The 17491-nt window shown below is 42.6% G+C and overlaps 1 protein-coding gene and 1 long non-coding RNA gene across 4 annotated transcripts in view; one reads left to right on the top strand and one right to left on the bottom strand.

Annotated features, from left to right (window-relative positions):
- Nucleotides 1-17491, top strand: part of ZNF366 (zinc finger protein 366) — a 52353-nt gene that overhangs the window by 14654 nt on the left and 20208 nt on the right. Inside the window, exons 2-3 of one of the 2 annotated variants that reach the window (XM_019482695.2) lie at nt 12295-13591; nt 15341-15532. In XM_019482695.2, the coding sequence (XP_019338240.1) occupies nt 12302-13591; nt 15341-15532 (1482 nt within the window). In that variant the 5' untranslated portion in view covers nt 12295-12301. Of the gene's footprint in view, nt 1-12290; nt 13592-15340; nt 15533-17491 lie in introns of both variants that reach the window. The other variant, XM_006268812.4, reaches the window with a different exon arrangement.
- LOC106738548 (uncharacterized) overlaps nt 15526-17491 on the bottom strand; it is a 57193-nt gene continuing 55227 nt past the window's right edge. For both annotated transcript variants that reach the window (XR_002088910.2, XR_009461108.1), the window contains one exon: nt 15526-15809. This is a non-coding gene — a long non-coding RNA (uncharacterized LOC106738548). The remainder of the gene's footprint in view (nt 15810-17491) is intronic.

Raw genomic sequence — 17491 nt, 5'->3', positions numbered from 1 at the left:
AGTAGGAGGGCTGAAGATGTAATAGGTAAAAATTGGCACCATAAATCAAATTCCACATGAACTCCCATTGACTCTATATGAACTACGCTTAAGCCATTATTTAGTATATTAAACCTGTTAGCTGGATCTAGATTTATAGCTAGTAGCAAATATGAACTATATCTATTTATTAATCAGTCAATCAATCACTTAAATACTTTAGTCCAAGAATACTACTTGGTGCCTGAGAGTCTGTACAATTACTTAGGCATCTAATGTTTGCTACTGCTCATGCTCAGAAGTGTATGATGTTGGCTCCAGGTTTACAAATAGAAAGCCTGGGATTCACAAAGCAGGTGTCCCTGTGTTTAAGGCCAATGAGAGCCCAAGCTGATTAAGTGCACTCTAAGCATACTTAACATGCTGACAGTGTCAAGTTCAGCATAAAGCACAGTGGTCACCTCTACTTTTGTTAAAAAAAACCCAAACAAAAAGAAACATAGCCAGAGGAGATGGCACTGTGACTGTTTCATATAACACTCCGGTGGCTAGAGCACTTGCTTAGCAAGTGACGGACTTGGGTTCATTGCTCTCCTCAGTCTGAGGGAACTGAAATCTAGAGTTTCCAGGTGTCTGCAGGGTTGCCTCCAGGGGCAGTGATAGGGGTTGGGCTGCTAGCAGGCACGGATCCAGAAGGGGTGCAGTGATACAGTCAAACCCACCTTTAAACCCCCAAAGCAGATAAGAATTCCAGCACCTCCCTTCCTCTTTGTGCTTAATGTCACTTCCTGTCCCCTCCTCTTACATTCCCCCCCTCCCCACCTGCCGCTGCCCCAAGCTGACCAGAGCCACTCCTGCTCTGCCCTGCCTCACCCAGCTGTGTAGGGAGCTGGGACTCAGCTAGGAATAGCAGCAGTGGCAGCAGCAGTTGGGCTCCTCCTTCTTGTGTGGTTCCCCCTGGCAGCCCAGGACCAAGCTCAGTGAGGGAAAAGCTGCCCACACTACCACTGTCCCCACATGAGCCTTTACACAACCTGGTTGCGGCAGGACAGGAGTGGCTCTGGAGCTCCACTCCCACCCCAGGTGGGCCAGAAATAATGGCGGCAGCAGCCGGCTGGAGGGAGGAGATAGAGGGGAAAGGAGTATGTACTGAGATTGGGGTGGAGGGTGGGATTCTTACCTGATTCAGGGACCTGAAATCCCCAGTTGTTACTGTTCCTGTGGCATGGTCTGCCTGCCCTTTTTAAGGGGGAAGGATAGTGGGGAGGACCTGGAAATGGGGGTGCCACCACCCCTACAGCTCCAGTTGCTGCACCTGCACCTTCTTCACAAGATTCTGGATCTGCCATTTGTTTCCAGGGGCACCAAAAGCTGCTATTTTTGCCCCCCCCAACTCAGTGCCTGGGGCTGGTGCCCAGGTCACCCCTGCTTTGTTATACTATTGCCCCTGCCCTGCCCAGTCTCACCTCTAGCCTCATAGTGAGAACACTCTCCTAGGGTATATTAGATGTGGGTTTGAACTCCTTCAGACTGAGGTGGCAAGTGCTCTAACCACTATGCTATTGTATAAAGTTCACACCCACCACTTGTTTAAAAGGAGAGAGTGACTCAGTTCCCCATACCCAAAGATGTGACCTGTGCACCTAAGTGAGGGAGCAAGTTTCAGGCTGTGAAGTCCAGTTTTAGTTTGGGATAGATATGCAATTTCCCCTATCTCAGAACCTGACTAGGCATCCATCCACTAATCATGCAGTCACAGGCATCTAATTCTCCCCCTCTACTGTATAGGGAATGCATGCAACCAACTTGTTTTTCTGAATCCCATCCTCTGAACTGGTACTCAGTCTCATCACAACCATATCTTTGCTTTAGTACCCTATTCTCACTCTTTCTCCCACACCTATTACTACAGACATGCTAACTTGCTACCTGCTCCTGTTGTCCCAACAAACATTTCCATGAAGTATTCAGTCCACAGAAACACAGAAGCTTCTTCAACAGGAAAAAAGATAATTAAATATTCATATAAGTCTAAAGTGTCATGCACTCTGCTGAGCCTGCTTGAGTTAATGACACACCACACATAAGCGATTCAGACTCAAATCATTTTGGAGAGATTCGGAGATTCGGAAGGCTTGCAGCAAACAGAAATTGAGAAGAGGGAGGGGGAATGAGTTATCTTCCATATATGGAAAAGGCTGAGAGAGGGGGAAAGACTGCTCTGCTATTGACATCTGTAGCTGGCCAATGACTGTGATCTTTCTCTGAGTTCCCTTCCAATCACAGTGCTCTGGGGGAGGGACATAGAAACAACATATAAAGCTATGTCTGAAGTGATCTATGCCTTTTGTAAGCTGTGTCTGTCTTGGAGCAGCAGCTTTTGAAAGGCTCTGGCTTGCTAGCTAGACTCTTGCTAGCCAGTCTCTTTTCTTGTAAGTTGTAGCCAATCCTTTCCTACTTACCCTTGCCTACAATCCCTATTGTTATCCCTATCCATTCCTTTCAACTTATTCTTCCCCACAAATTTTCTTGTTTGTTCTTGTTAGTCTGTCTTGATTCTTTCCCCCCACAAAATAAATCTGTGTTTTCCCTGACAGTGTGTCATCACTGTGCAAGATAGCACAACATATATTACACACACACAAACATTTTGCAGCACACCAAACATGAAGCATGCTGTAAAGGCAGATGGCAGATCTTCTGGCAGGGGAGGGAGAGGGGGCAGAGGGAGAACTGCAAGTTTCACCCCCACCCCGCCCCAAACAGAGATGCACCCTCTTTCCTAGCAGTGATGAGTCTTCTGCTGCTAGTGGGAGCAAGGAGGTGGTAACAGTGCCTGTGCCTGCATCACCAACACCAACACCACTAACCAGCAGCAGCATGACATTCTCCACCCCAATTTCAGTTTCCAGTGTGAGCCTTCCAGTGCCAGAGGAGGAGTTAGATCTGGAAGCAGAGGAGCTGAGGGCCATAGCAAAGGACATTCTGGGGAAGGAGGGGGAACCTGAGTTTGTGCTCCACATCCCTCAAAGTTCCCCTAGAGGCAGGTCTCCTTCTCTGGAAGGCACTTCAGAGGAGGTTGTGGGGGCAGGTGGCTCAGCTCCTCCTGTTGTGTGCCTGTGCCTGGTGAGGAGGGGGATAAGGCAGGATCTCCACTCTCAACCCAGAAGCAGGTGGGTAGTGTAGTGTGGGATCCTTTTGAGGTGGGAGATGATCCCAGGTATGACACCTGCCAGCACTGCTGAAGGCAGATCACCTGGGGCAAGGACATGAAACACTTCACCACCACAGCAATCTTGCTGTATCTCAGGAGGCATCACCCCCTTGCCCTTGCTCCTCCTTAGCCTGGCACCAGTGGGAGCATGCCCAAAGGGAAATCCCCCACTCGCTCCAAAGCCCCTATTCCCCCAAAGTAGAGGCAGGCCACCCTGGACCAGTGGGGGAAAGGCGGACACAAAGTGGGGTGCATTCCAAAGGTGAGCAAGATCACCCAGAGCATTGGGGACATACTTGCTTTGGATGGCCAGCTGTTCTTCTTTGCTGAGTGTCCAGGGTTCAGGCAGCTCATGGTGCTCATGGCCCCATCGTACCAAGTGCCTGCATGCACCACCTTTAGCAGGATGGTGGTGCCCTCCCTGTATGAGGCATGCAGGGAGTGCTTGAAGGAGGAGCTGTGGAAGGCAGGTCCACAGGTAGCCTTGCACTGCACCTTGGATGTCTAGAGCAGCCGGGGTAGAGATTATGCCTTCCTCTCCCTCACAGGGCACTGGTGCAATCAGTCAGGGCATTGGTGGGCTGTCCTTCAGGTGGAGGTGATGGATGGGTCCCACTTGGCAAGGGAGTTCATGGAGCCCATGAACCACATGGTGCAGGGTTGGCTTGTTAGGTAGAGCAAGCTCACCCACAGGTTCATGGTCATCAACAATGGGGCCAATATGGTCAAGGCAGTCCATGACGCCAACTTTGTTGGCCTCCGCTGTGTGGCACACAAGTTCCACCTCATACTCAGGGACACCTTGGAGGGGGACAGGGCTCCCAGTGAGGTCACCATCACAATCAGCCAGCTCATTTCAAAATGCAGGAAAGTGGAGGGCTACTTCCACCGAAGCATTAAGGTGGGCAAGATGCTGTGGGACAAACAGAAAGAGCTGAGCATCCCATAGCACAAAATCATGCAGGATGTGGAGACTCAGTAGAATTCCACATACCTGATGCTAGAAAGGCTGGTGGAGCAACAGAAGGCCATCCATGAGCCTCAGCCATTCCTCAAGGCCAAGCCATTCCTCAAGGCCACTGTGAGCCTCAGCACTGGCGATGCCCTCCTTAGCCAGGTGATCTCCATAGTGAAGGAGCTTGAGAATGAAATGGAGAAGTTCCAGGGGATCAGTGTTCCTGGCTGGGGCAAGCCGCTTTCACCAGTGGTGCAGGCACTAGTGAAGCAGCTGAAGGAGGGCATCAAAAAACGGCTAGATCCGTTGCGGTCCCCATGCTGGCTGGCATGTGTGACCCAAGGGTGAAGGGGAGCATCTGCAGCAGGAAAACCCTCAATCACTGGACGGATATGCTGGTGAACAGAGTCAGGGAGGCAGAAGGGCAGAGGTGACGTGGAAGAAGGGGATCCATTTTCCCATGCCAGCACTCCAACCATAAGCCAATCTTTTCCACCACAGCTGCTGCCAATGTGGGCCAAGGGCATGGTTTCAATGTTGAGGTCCAGAGGCACCAGATCCCACCATCAGGCAGGTAGTGGGGAGGCCTCAGTGGCTGCCTATCTCACCAAGGATGTTGAGCCACTGCACTGCGACCCCTTGGCCTATTGGGCAACCTGCAGCCAGGTGTGGCAGGATTTGACCACAGGTGCCTGGAAACACCTGTCCTGTCCACCGACCAGTGTTCCAAGTGAGAGGGTGTTCAGCATTGCTGGGGATGCAGTAACACCCCACCGCACCTCCTTGGATCCTGGTTTGGTGGAGCAGCTAGTGTTTCTGAAGGTGAACCTCCCACTGCTGGGGTTCCCCAAGCTCCACGTGTAGTGCCGCCCTCCTCACTCTTTCACCTATTTGCTTTTTTATTTGCTTTCAGAACCTTGAGGTGCAATTTCACAGAAACCCCTGCACCTATCTCCTTGAAACGTGGCATGCTTCATGCCCTCAGAAGGAGCTACCATCCCTGCTTTTTAAATCTGAATCTGCAGTAAAATGACAAAGTTATAGGTATTTTAGTGATTTCCCATTATAGTCTATGCCTGAATCTCTGAATCGGCTGAATCAAATCGGGACAGTCATTTGAATCACTGAATTGAATCACTGTCCCTCTGAATCGGCCAAATCCAAGGTGAATAACTGCTGGTTCGCCCTAATGCATACTTACTGCAACAACAGGTACTAGGTCAAGTAACAAAAACTAGATACTCTGCAGCTTGCCAAGAGACAACCAGTCTTTTTGTTTTTGGTACAAGTGCAGTTGTGCTGCTGTGGAAACCTCCAGGAACCTGAGGTGTTTTGCAGCACTTAAGCCTCTAATATGCAGTGATGCAGGTATGTGTTCAAAACAGATCCAGTGAAACAAGGAATACAGTATTATCCCCAAATCCCCAAATGTTTAGCCACATGAAAACACAACTAAAACCATGTCTTTCCATTATAGCTGCTTCACTGTCACGTTAAGTTGTTTAAAGCCGTCAGGAAATATGTTTTAATCTTTCAAGTTTATGCATGTACTAAAACATCAGCCACTACTTTTTCATCTTCTGCCTTATAAAAGTTGTTAATATTTAATTAAATGACATGTCAAGAATTCCAGCTGCTTCTTTCTTCATACATGCAATTAATATTCCAAAAGTGTGAAATATTAATCATGGTTCTAGTGAATTAAAAGGGGAAAAAGTTACCAATAGAAAATGAAACCCAGTGACAAATTATATGGAAAATCATGCAGGACTTTCCATTGACTTCAGTAGGATTTGGATTAGGCCTGAAAAATACTTTCCAAATCATTAGTTCCACTTTACAGCATAAATGTTGATGAGAAACGCTTTTTGCTGGAAAGAAGAAGTCTTATCCTGCAGCCCAAAATCAGCACATAAAGGTAATTTCCCAGAGAGAAGTGAAAAGACAACCAACCTCTTCACAGGACCATGTTCATGCAGGGAGAAAAACCTGACTTTACCCACATCCTGATTTCAAATAATTCCAAATCATGTTTGCCACCAATGTTTTCTTATTTCCAATTCCAATACTACCAGTAATGACAATTAGTGAAAAGGAACAAAAATAACTAATCACCAATCTCTTATCGTAAATATACTTACTTAGGAAAACACTGACCTAATTTATGAAAGCATATTCCACAAGACACTTCAAAACTGATGCTCAGATCCTACTGACTTCTTCTTAGACAAGATCCGATTATGCAAAAGTGTGTGTGGAAGGCAGATGTGAGGGAAGGAGAGAGCAAACAAGGGTTCAAAAAGAAAGTTAGTATTGGGAGAGTAAAAAAGTTTTATTTAAGCTCCAATGAGTGTTCATTTCTCAGTTCTGCCCCTCCTTTTCCAGGATCCCCTAATGAATCTTTGCAGCCACTGGTTTTAAGAAGTTCTTTTGAATTTACCTTCATCTTGAAAATACAGTTTCCCTAAACCCTGGTCCTGCATGTAGGAAAAAGCGGTTTTAATATTACAATTTAAAAGCAAGTCTTCTAGACTCAATCCGAAAGAATGCAGCATCAAAGAGGGATGAAGCAGAACTCAGCTATAAGCCTAACACAGCCCATACTTCTCTTCATGTGTTTGAACGCGTGGCTATTCTGTATGGGAATCATAGTTGGAAAGTACACCCTAATTTCCTTCCTATGCAAGGGAGATCATTCAACATCATGGTTAAAGGATCCATAAGGTATGTGTACACTGCAGTGGCAGCATGTCACAACAAGGGAGCCCTGAGCATGCCTCATCTACCCACTCCCACTAATGCTCACTAAAGCCTCACCAAATAAACTAGTGAGGCTGCTCCAGGATCATCCTCAGGTACCACCCCTAAGTACACTGGAGACTAAGGTCTCAAGAGCAGCTGTGGTGCACAACCATGGGAGTGGGAGCAGTGAGTGGGAGCAAGGTGGGTGGAACATGCTTGGAGGCATCTGTTGGGACATACTGATGCCAAGGGGTATGTCTATACCAGTGGTTCTCAACCCTTTTGTACCTGAAGCATCCCTTCATATACTTGAGGCACCCCTCAGAAAATGCCAGTTGTTAGTTTTGACCCTTTTGACTGCAGATAAATAATACAGCAATTCTGTTGCAAAGAACTCAGAAAGATCACAACAATCAGAATGCTTTTAACACTATGGTTTCTGATCTGAAAGCTCTGGTTTTATCTTGTGAATCATGCTTGCACACCTAACAGTACTAAGCCTTATAATTCTCCCATGCTTTGAAAATAGCCAGATAGTGAGTAACAGTGGAGTGAGAAATGTCTAGTCCTGATATTATTTCTACTTGTTAAACTGTGAAGATGTATTTTACCTTATGTAAGAAGTATCAAGACTATCCTTGTCCTAATGAGCTTGCAACATAGATGACAAACAAATGGATCATGGGCTTTAGATTATCATATCAGTCTTCTCTGGATATAGTTTGATTTCCCGCATAACACAGGCCATAGAATCAATTAGACACACAAGACACATTGGAATAACAGGGGGAAAAAATTACTATTAGTTTTCAACTAGGATCCCCCATAGAAGAAGTGAAAATGAGGGGACCCATACCAAGAGTGGTATGTCACTCGCATGTAGGAGGAAGCACAAAGATAACAGTGGAAGGAGGAAACAAAAGAGATATTGAGGTTGGTATTTTTGCCAGAGCAAAGAAGTAGAGGGAAGTGTGATGAGAGAGCAGAAATGTTGGTTCAGCGAGCTGAATGAAAATTGAGCTGCAAAACCAATTAAAAGTTGTTTAGCTAAAAGCAATGCAAAACGAACATTTGCATAAATGTACATGGCAATTTCACCAATTTAAATTATGCTGAGTGAAATACTTGACAATATTTTGTAGGTAACAAAGTTAGATTAGTTTTGAGTGACTTAGTGAGCCTTTACTAAAGCTAATCTCTATCAATGGAGTTTTGCATAAAGAAAAAATAAATAAAAACTGAGCAAGAACTTCAGCTTTTGACCCCACAATTTTATGACTGAACACACTTAAGAATAAAACAAACCTTAAAGCTGAATTATGTAAAAAAGAAGCCATTAAACCTACTGAAGCAATAAGAAACAGGCCAGTAAAATTATTACTTACAAATGTCTGCTATGAAAAGCAGATGCTTGTTCAGAAAGATTTGTGAAGCTTTCCAGTTACTCAGCGTCCTTCAATCCATGAAGGAGTGCAGCTTTATTTTATTTCTTAATGTGTCTTTAGCATAACATATACAGGAACAACAGTAAAGTAGTAAAAGAACAACTCTTAGAGACGATTCTTTCCTTGCAAATACAGCTTCAGTCTTTCAAGGTCCATGTGGAAAGTGGGAAGGCACTAGTACATGCTACATTCAGCTATGTTTTCAGACTCATGTATGGTTGTCAAAGCACACCATTCCTATTGTAGCTGAGTTAAACCCAAACTTGCTCCCTTCTATTTCTAAACTCATCTCCATTTCTTGTTCATTTCCAGACATAGGACCTAAGCATAGATCTCACATGAAACTAGCATAGGCTTCCCATGTCAGAGGATGCTCCCCTTATCTCTACTGTATGATAGGAGAATCATCTATTGCTAGGGTCTAAACTGGAGCTATTTAGAACCCTTGTACTTATGCTGGTTTCCTTGCAGCTCAGATAAATAGCAGTGCCTTCCAGACAGGGGTTAAAACAACAGGGGACCTGTAGGAGCCAATGGAACTTTTGCTCTTTATTTTAATATGGCAAGGATTTCATGCAGTCAAGTGACAAACAATATGTATGCAGGTAGAATGAGTCACATGATTTAAGTGCTATTTTAGGGTATTTTTTTCTGTCTATGGACATATTGTGCTTGGAAATAAGAAAATTAAAAATGATTCATTTTCACTGTTAAGTTCTCTACCTCTTTCCTATAAATTAATCCAACAATATTACTTAGCTCCTGTGTAGTTATTTGTGTCTCCTGGAAAAATCATAGCAACTTTCTGAACTCAATGTAGAGATGGAGAGTTTTTTTGCTAGTTCTATTTTTATTAATCTGACCTATTCAATATATCCTTTTATAGAAAGGGGGATTTATGGAAATAGTACTTTGTATAAGATAAGGGGTGGCTGGACGAATCTTGGGAAAATAAGAAACACTTGAAACAATCTACTTATTTCTAGACTCCAGGTAAAAACAAACACTTTCAGGAACTCTGAAAAGTGTAGATATGTTGTTTTCAATGTTCAGGTGCTGAGATAGCTAAGGAGTTCTGTCTTAGTGAGACTGCCAGATTAAGTGTATAGGATAAAGGGACTTCAATGATCCAGATCAACATTTGTGCTTTTAGGTGTTTATCCAGATTTTAAGAATTGAACTTTGTTTAATATCTCCGTTACTATTGTGCTCACTACAAATATATAAGTGCAGAAAAAGAAAAGAAATTGGTAGTGCTTAGTGCTTAGGTATTAAGGTGATAGGCATCTATGAAGTACTTGAGAGAGAGAGAGAGAGAGAGAGAGAGAGAGAGAGAGAGAGAGAGAGAGAGTTCTTCCCTTCATGTTATTAACTGTTAAAGAAGGTCATGCTACTCCAGAGTCAAATAGGCTGAAGTAAGGTGGAGTTATATTAATTTAGTATGATGTCCTCTACTACCATTACTTAAAGCAGAACAGAACATTCATTCTATCTGTTGTCACTAAGTCTCATCTATATTTTGCCAACCTTTAAGCAGGAGACCTGGCTTTATGGAGTTAATTGACCAAGGCAAATATCCTGCTCCCATTAAAGCTAACAGAAGTTAGGATGTTGACTTGAGGGGGAGCACAAGCACACCTCAGATTTGATCCTTTGTCCTACTCCATCCCTATGTGAGGCTTGACAGAATGAGATGATTCAGACTGAATTGATGCTGCTGGCTTGCACCAAACACATAATTTCTTGATACATTTTCTCTCAGGGGAGCAGGGTGTTTTTAAATTCTCCCTTCTTAGATTCTTTATTCACTTCAGTCTGACTGCACAGCACCTTTGTGGTTTTGCTGGCCCTTGAATAATTAAACTCCGCATTCCTAGATATGCCCAATCCAACAACTGTAGAATGCACTGTTGAATATAGTACCATGATATCTGCCTTTTTTGCAAGACTAGTTCTTTTCTGAGCAATAAAATAATTCCTCAACAGCAATTTTCCTATTGTCTCAAGGATACTCTTTCAAATAGGTTCGTGGCCTGTCTCTACTTCAGTCTCAAAATGGCTCAAAAACCCAGGTAAAAGTTAAAGAAATGGGACCTGAAAGAAGAAAGCAGCAAAGAGCAGAGCAAGGAGCCCCAACTTCAGCACCAATTAGGGTGTCAACAGTAAACATATGAGGCACAATTCTCTGTTGCCTTAGAGTAGAGGCTGAAGGAAGGGTACTGTGATACCTGAAAGCTTTCTTACCAAACATACAGCTGGTTCAATAAAAGATACCACCCACAAGACTTCTTGCCTTTCGCATATCTCCTGGGCCATCTTGGCCACAAAGTTGCCTCAATATTTAATACATGTTATACTTATTTTGAACATATGAAAATGGCTAAACAAGGCATTAAAGAGGTAGGCCCACAATGTTTAGAGAAAGGTTACGGATACATAATTATATGTGTAACTATAATTTTGGAGAACCCAGGCCTTGCTCTTCCAATTACATTTCTCGTGCACTGTGGCATTCCCATTCATTCACCAATGAGCTACAGGTGAGCAATTTTCCTAAATATTTTTGCCTTACAATACTGTCTCAAACTTTCATTACCTAACCCTTTCCCCATATACTGCCTCAGAGATCTCTCCAAAACTCCCTCTATTATTACTCCTATATTCTGAAGATTTAATCATCCATTTGAAACCAGGTCTTTAAGATGCTTTCTGGTCTCCATATCCTAACTAGGTCATGTAAATATTTTTTATCTATTTTAGTAGGTTTATCCAGAGCTCCCTAAAAAAGAACAGAAGCTTCCTTAGCACTGTTTCTTTGCCCCCCACCCCATCCCCACCCCCACCCCCACCCCCACCCCCACACCTGTGTTTCCAAGAATAAGGATATTTATAGCTCTCAACATGCATAGATGGAGAAGTGGAAAGATGTCTGGTTCTCTGACTTAATCACTTTCTGGGTGTTATACAAAAAATATATGGTTCATTGGAGGGCCAAAGTAAAAATCAGTGCTCTAATTTGAAGGCACCAGATCCTGTGATCATCAGCTTTTACCCTATCATTTTTCAGAAAAGGCTCCCACTGGCACTAGTGGTACATGTAATTTGTGCATGGCTTTCAAGATTTTGCACAATAAATTTATTCCATGACAAGGCATAGAAGTGTTGCCAAAGTAGATCTGGCAGCCACAGGATCTCAGCTGCTTTGGAAAGCCAAAGGGGAGTCAATATTATTCAAAGTTCAATATGCTCTCTTTGTTCAAACATTGCCATGTTTACTTGACTAGGTTTGGGGTAACTAAATATTGCTGACTATCTGAATCCTAGTCAATGGTTTAGCCTCTTTTCGTTAAAAAAGAGGAAGAAAAAAACCCTACAACCACTCATTGTTTTACCTTCATATTACTTACAGAGTGACAGAAGTCAGGAAATGCAATGATGGTACACAGCATCCTGAACTTATTTTGCCATTGTTTCCCTCTGCAGCAGCAATACAAAAAGAGTTCAAACTTGAAGTTTTTTGGCTTTCAATTTTCATGTGACAACCATAACAAATGTACTTGTTTAATTATTGGATATTTTCAAGGAAGAACCAGGGCATGCACAGTCAAGAACAGGAACAAGCCCACAGATGGGCTGGCTGAATTAAATGAAGTAGAAATGTTAGAAGATAAATTAATCTGCTAAACAATATAAAATTTACTATGTGCTTGAATATATCCTAAAGTCAATGCATGAACCAAACTTGACTTAAACCACTAATTCTAAAGGAGAACAAGCGGCTTTGGCCTGTCTCCACTAATAAACTTTGAATAGCAGAAAAAACTGGTATTCTTATATGGTCCTGAAACCACTATATGAGTGCTTATTCTTTTTTAGATATGGATTAAGCAACACGCTATATGTCTTAGGAGAAAGAGGGAAAAATTAAAAAGGATTTTTTTTGTTTGCTTTTGAGGCAGGCAGAACATGCAGAAGGAATTAAATATGATGAAGAATGAGAACAATGTGGACAATACACAGGCATCTCCCTTGTCACGCTGCCTGCAGCCACTAGGCCCTGTTGAAAAGCCTCACAGAACTGTACCACTCAATGAAGAGTTTGAACCACAACTTGCACAGTTTCAGTATGGTCCTTCCCTAGGGGATATAGAAACCTTCCATGGATCCTTGGAAGGAGGGTCCCGAAAACGCAAAAGCATGCCCACAAAAATGCCTCCTACTGTCACACCAGAAGATCCCACCTCACCATCACACAGATCTGAAGACAACAATAGTCTTCCTTTGATGTTTCAACAATCCTCACAGCCCAAGTACAGCTCCCAAATGATAGACTTGTGTAACCTAGGCTTTCAGTTCTACAGGACTCTGGAGCATTTTGCAGCAAAGCCCATTAAACAAGAATCAATAAAGCCTAGTATGATGTGGCCTAACACACCTGCTTTTGTGCAGTCTCATTACTCTTATTATCCAAAAGTTCATCCTGGCCTGATGTTTCCTTTTATTGTCCCCTCAAATTTTCATATCAGGAATCCCTTTCAAATGAAAAGTCCACCAGAGCCATCATTCAGGAGGACTGAAGCAAGGGAAAATGGTGAAAATAAACAAAAGGTGGAAAGAGTAGACGTCAATCTCCAAATTGATGACAGCTATTATGTGGATGTTGGGGGTGAACAGAAACGCTGGCAGTGCCCGATGTGTGAGAAGTCCTACACATCCAAGTATAATCTTGTCACCCATATTTTGGGACACAGTGGTATCAAACCTCATGCTTGCTCTCGGTGTGGCAAGCTTTTCAAGCAGCTGAGTCACTTGCACACACATATGTTAACACATCAGGGCACTAGACCACATAAATGTCAGGTGTGTCACAAAGCTTTCACCCAAACCAGTCATCTTAAAAGACATATGATGCAACATAGTGACATCAAACCCTACAACTGTAGAATATGTGGCAGAGGTTTTGCCTACCCAAGTGAGCTGAAAGCACACGAATCCAAGCATGAGAGTGGCAGAGAGAATATTTGTGTGGAGTGCGGTCTAGACTTTCCAACTCTTGCTCAACTGAAGAGACATTTAACAACCCATCGTGGTCCTATACAGTACAATTGCACAGAATGTGATAAAACTTTTCAATATCCAAGCCAGCTGCAAAATCACATGATGAAGCACAAAGACATCCGTCCATACATCTGCACAGAATGTGGCATGGAGTTTGTGCAGCCCCACCATCTTAAACAACACTCTTTGACCCATAAGGTAAGTCTGGAAAGGTTATATCTACCCCTGCTCTGAAGGCCAACACCAGCCCTGGATGCATATATCCTCACAAGAACATAAGTAAGGTATAGGCCCTTAGAATAGCTGTGTGTATGGATGTGTTTAAGAAAGCAAGCTGTAGTATGGGCAATAAGAGAAACCAGCTCATGTGTTAAGGAAGGCCATGTCAGAAGGTCTTACAATAACCTGGGAGTTCAGTCAAGCCATTTGCATTGTTGACCAAAAACAAAATTATACCCTCTATTTCAGCTTGTTTTTATCTTCAGCACAACCCTCTATTTAAAATCTTAGTTTTGTATAATGCTCCTTTATCAGTTAACATTCCAGTTTTCTTCTATTGAAAAATATAACTTAGTCTTCTGCTTAACTTAACTGGGTATTTAGTTTATATGTACTGGGGTGCATAGATGAATAAGTCAATAAAACATATTGCTTGGCAGACTTGGAATAGCCAGTACTGCACCATTATCCTGTTGTCCTGGGGTAACTGCATATCAATAAGAGAACTGGGCAAATAGGACCTGATCCAGAATGTAGCCTCAAATCACAGAGCTAAATATCTAAAACTATCATTTGTATCCACAGGTAAAAGCTTTACAATTAATTGTGTACAAACAATTAATTTGAATGTAGATACAAAACTATTGGCATGAAAGCAAAAGCTAAGGTGAGCCCTCTTTATATGCATAGTCAATTGGATCAATAGTCTTAGATAGCACTTACAGCTTATTACTTTTCCCTACCTGCCTTACTGAGGTAAGGTAAGATTCATTAAGGTAGTTAGGCATGTAACTTCCACGTCTTTTAATTAGTGGAAGACACCTAAATACTTTTGATCTAGGTCTTAGGCCATATCCAGGTCAAAGGAGGCTTGCCTTTTCTTTCAGCATTCTGGTTGGATGATATGGATGGCACTTGAGATGTCCTGCAAATACCAACTGAAACTGAATAATTCATTTCGGGTTCAGTCAAAAGCCCATTGGAGTGTTGTTCCATTGGCTACATGGAAAGGGATCAGGCTCCAAGATAAGTGTGTATGCCTCAGTTTACGCCAGACCTACTCCGTGTTCTATAATATTAAAAAAAATCAGGCATTTTCTGGAGATTAGTGCCTTATTTTATGACCCAGAAATGGTCAGTAATCCCTATGAAATGTCCAATTCCAATTATACTGTTGCTTAATTACATGATTCTTCTGCTTCTTACAGAAATTCTGTAGGATTTTTCTATATTATCTTCAAAATACAGGCATACTCTTTGTTATATAGAGCTCGTTCCTTTAGACATTGAAATCAACCGGTGCTAGACTTCCACAGGTATTGCTCAGACCATTAGTTACCATGACCCAATATGCTACATTATATCATCCTTAACATACACGTTTGGCCAACATGCAGTTTTTATTTAAGTTGTAACTGTGGGATAGTGGAGCTTTTCCATCAGTGAAGCTGCTCAGTAGATGTACTGATGGCAGTGAAATTCATTATTTCTTAATCCCAGTTGCACAGTAGAGTTTCTTTTTTCTTCCCTTAGATTTGTATTTACTTGGGGGGGTACGGGGGAAAGTATCCACACATATATTACTGGAACTAGTAATATTAAAAAGAAAAGAATCTATGTAATTGCTTTCCTAGCATAGCTTGAATGACCCATATTTTACTGTGCTGAAAGTAAAACAACTGAAGAAGTCATACCTAGTTAGCTTTCTGATTCTTTATTTCTTTCCAGGGTGTAAAGGAGCACAAATGTGGTATCTGTGGTCGGGAGTTTACCCTGCTGGCCAACATGAAGAGGCATGTGCTGATCCACACCAATATCAGAGCCTATCAGTGTCACCTTTGCTTCAAGAGCTTTGTGCAGAAACAGACTCTCAAGGCACACATGATTGTTCACTCTGATGTCAAACCCTTTAAATGCAAGGTAAGGATGTCTCATGATGTCTTAGGGTTCACTATTACTGAATATTCCAAACATTTCTTCACACATGGCAGGATATAATTATATTAACAAAACCTACACTTGTTAAAATACTTTAAAATCACTTGTAAAGTCTGTTGGGTTAATTTTTGTGTTTGTTTTCTTAATCAAAGTAGTTTCAGTACAGGTATAACAGCCAAATGAGGCAGAGGAACATCCAAAGTTTTCATTTCCCCTCTTCAGAATTATCAGTATTCTTAACGCTGGGGTTATATTTTTTCTGAAAGAGAACATAGCTTGATGATGATAAAGTTATCTGACAGTAAGCTAGCACATTTCATCCAAACAGAAGTCAAAGTGTTTAATAACCTAATATACCAAGTAAACTTAAGGTTTAATCTGTGCATAGTGTGGGGAGATATGGAAACATCACAGCTTCAGTATTGCACAACACAACAACACCAGTTCAGGCAGGACATAAAAAGCACCACAGCAAAACAGAATTGCATGGGGAATTTCAACGGGTTAAATATAAATAACAAAATTTAAATTCGGCCAGGATGCTAGTATCCTAAAAACACTGCCTTTTGAAAAATGCACATTGGTATTGGTGGGAACAGGAAAATAATATAAGATGACATAGCAGGATCGTTGCCTTCTTCATGAACCTGTGATGGAGATTAAAGGATCCTACTGGATATCGATTTCCCATAAAGTTGGGACATTTGGATTTGGGGATTTTGTTAATGCCCGTTTCTAATGTAAAGGGAAAAGGTTATTTACATTCATTTTCTGGCCCAAGACTGGCTTTTATACTCATCCTTTTTTAAATCTTCACATATATCTTTAAGCAGGCCATGTGGCTCAATCTGACAGCCTTGGTTTATGATGTAGCCAAAAGTTATAGGTTTCATTCCATTTTAGTTACCTTGACACACACAGTTACTGAATGTAGAGTAAATATCTAAAATAGACAGCATTAAGTTGTTCAGTTCCCAGATACATAACTTCAGGTTCGTTTGAATGAAACATCAATGAGTCTTTCGTGCAACAGTTATATGGAATCAAGATCTTTTAAGGGAATCCTGCCAACCGCAAGTAGCTCTGATTTTAAAAAGTTTGATGGAATGCTTTCCCATTGGAAAGTGAACCAAAATCTATATATGTACAAGGAATGTGTGAATGTCAACATTTTTTAAATGTGAAAACGTCAAACGTCAGTCTTTTCACGCCTCTTATTTAGTTTCACGCCTCTTATTTAGTTTCAACAATGTCAAAGTGTTTTGTTTTTGGTCACTTAAAAAGCATTTTGCTTGTATCATCTTATAGTTTCATAGTTTGTAGGGTCGGAAGGGACTTGAGCAGATCTTCATGTCCGACCCTCTGCCATAGCAGGAAAGAGTACTGGGGTCAAACGAGCCCAGCAAGGTGTTCATCTGGCCTCCTCTTAAAGACCCCCAGGGTAGGAGCCAGCACCACTTCACTTGGAAGTTGGTTCCAGATCCTAGCTGCCCTGACAGTGAAGTAGTGCCTCCTGATGTCTAGACTAAATCTACCCTCTGCCAGCTTGTGACCCTTATTTCTTGTCACTCCTGGGAGTGCTCGGGGGAACAGGGACTCCCCCAGTGCCTGCTGGTCCACTCTGACTAGTTTGTAAACGGCCACTAGATCCCCCCTCAGCCTTCTCTTGTGGAGGCTGAACAGGTTCACGTCCCTCAGCCTCTCCTCATAGGGCCTGCCCTGCTGCCCCCTGATCATGCGGGTGTCCCTCCTCTGGACCCTCTCCATGTTGTCCACATCCCTCCTGAACTGCGGCGCCCAGAACTGGACACAGTACTCCAACTGCAGTCTGACCAGTGTCACATAGAGGGGGAGGATCACCTCCTTGGACCTGCTTGAGATGCATCTGTGGATGCATTACAAGGTATGGTTGGCCTTCTTGACTGCGGCCCCACACTGTCG

The sequence above is a fragment of the Alligator mississippiensis genome, chromosome 3 (genome assembly GCF_030867095.1).
Source record: "Alligator mississippiensis isolate rAllMis1 chromosome 3, rAllMis1, whole genome shotgun sequence".
In the NCBI taxonomy this organism is placed as follows: domain Eukaryota; kingdom Metazoa; phylum Chordata; order Crocodylia; family Alligatoridae; genus Alligator; species Alligator mississippiensis.
This window is presented reverse-complemented; position numbering and strand designations above follow the sequence as displayed.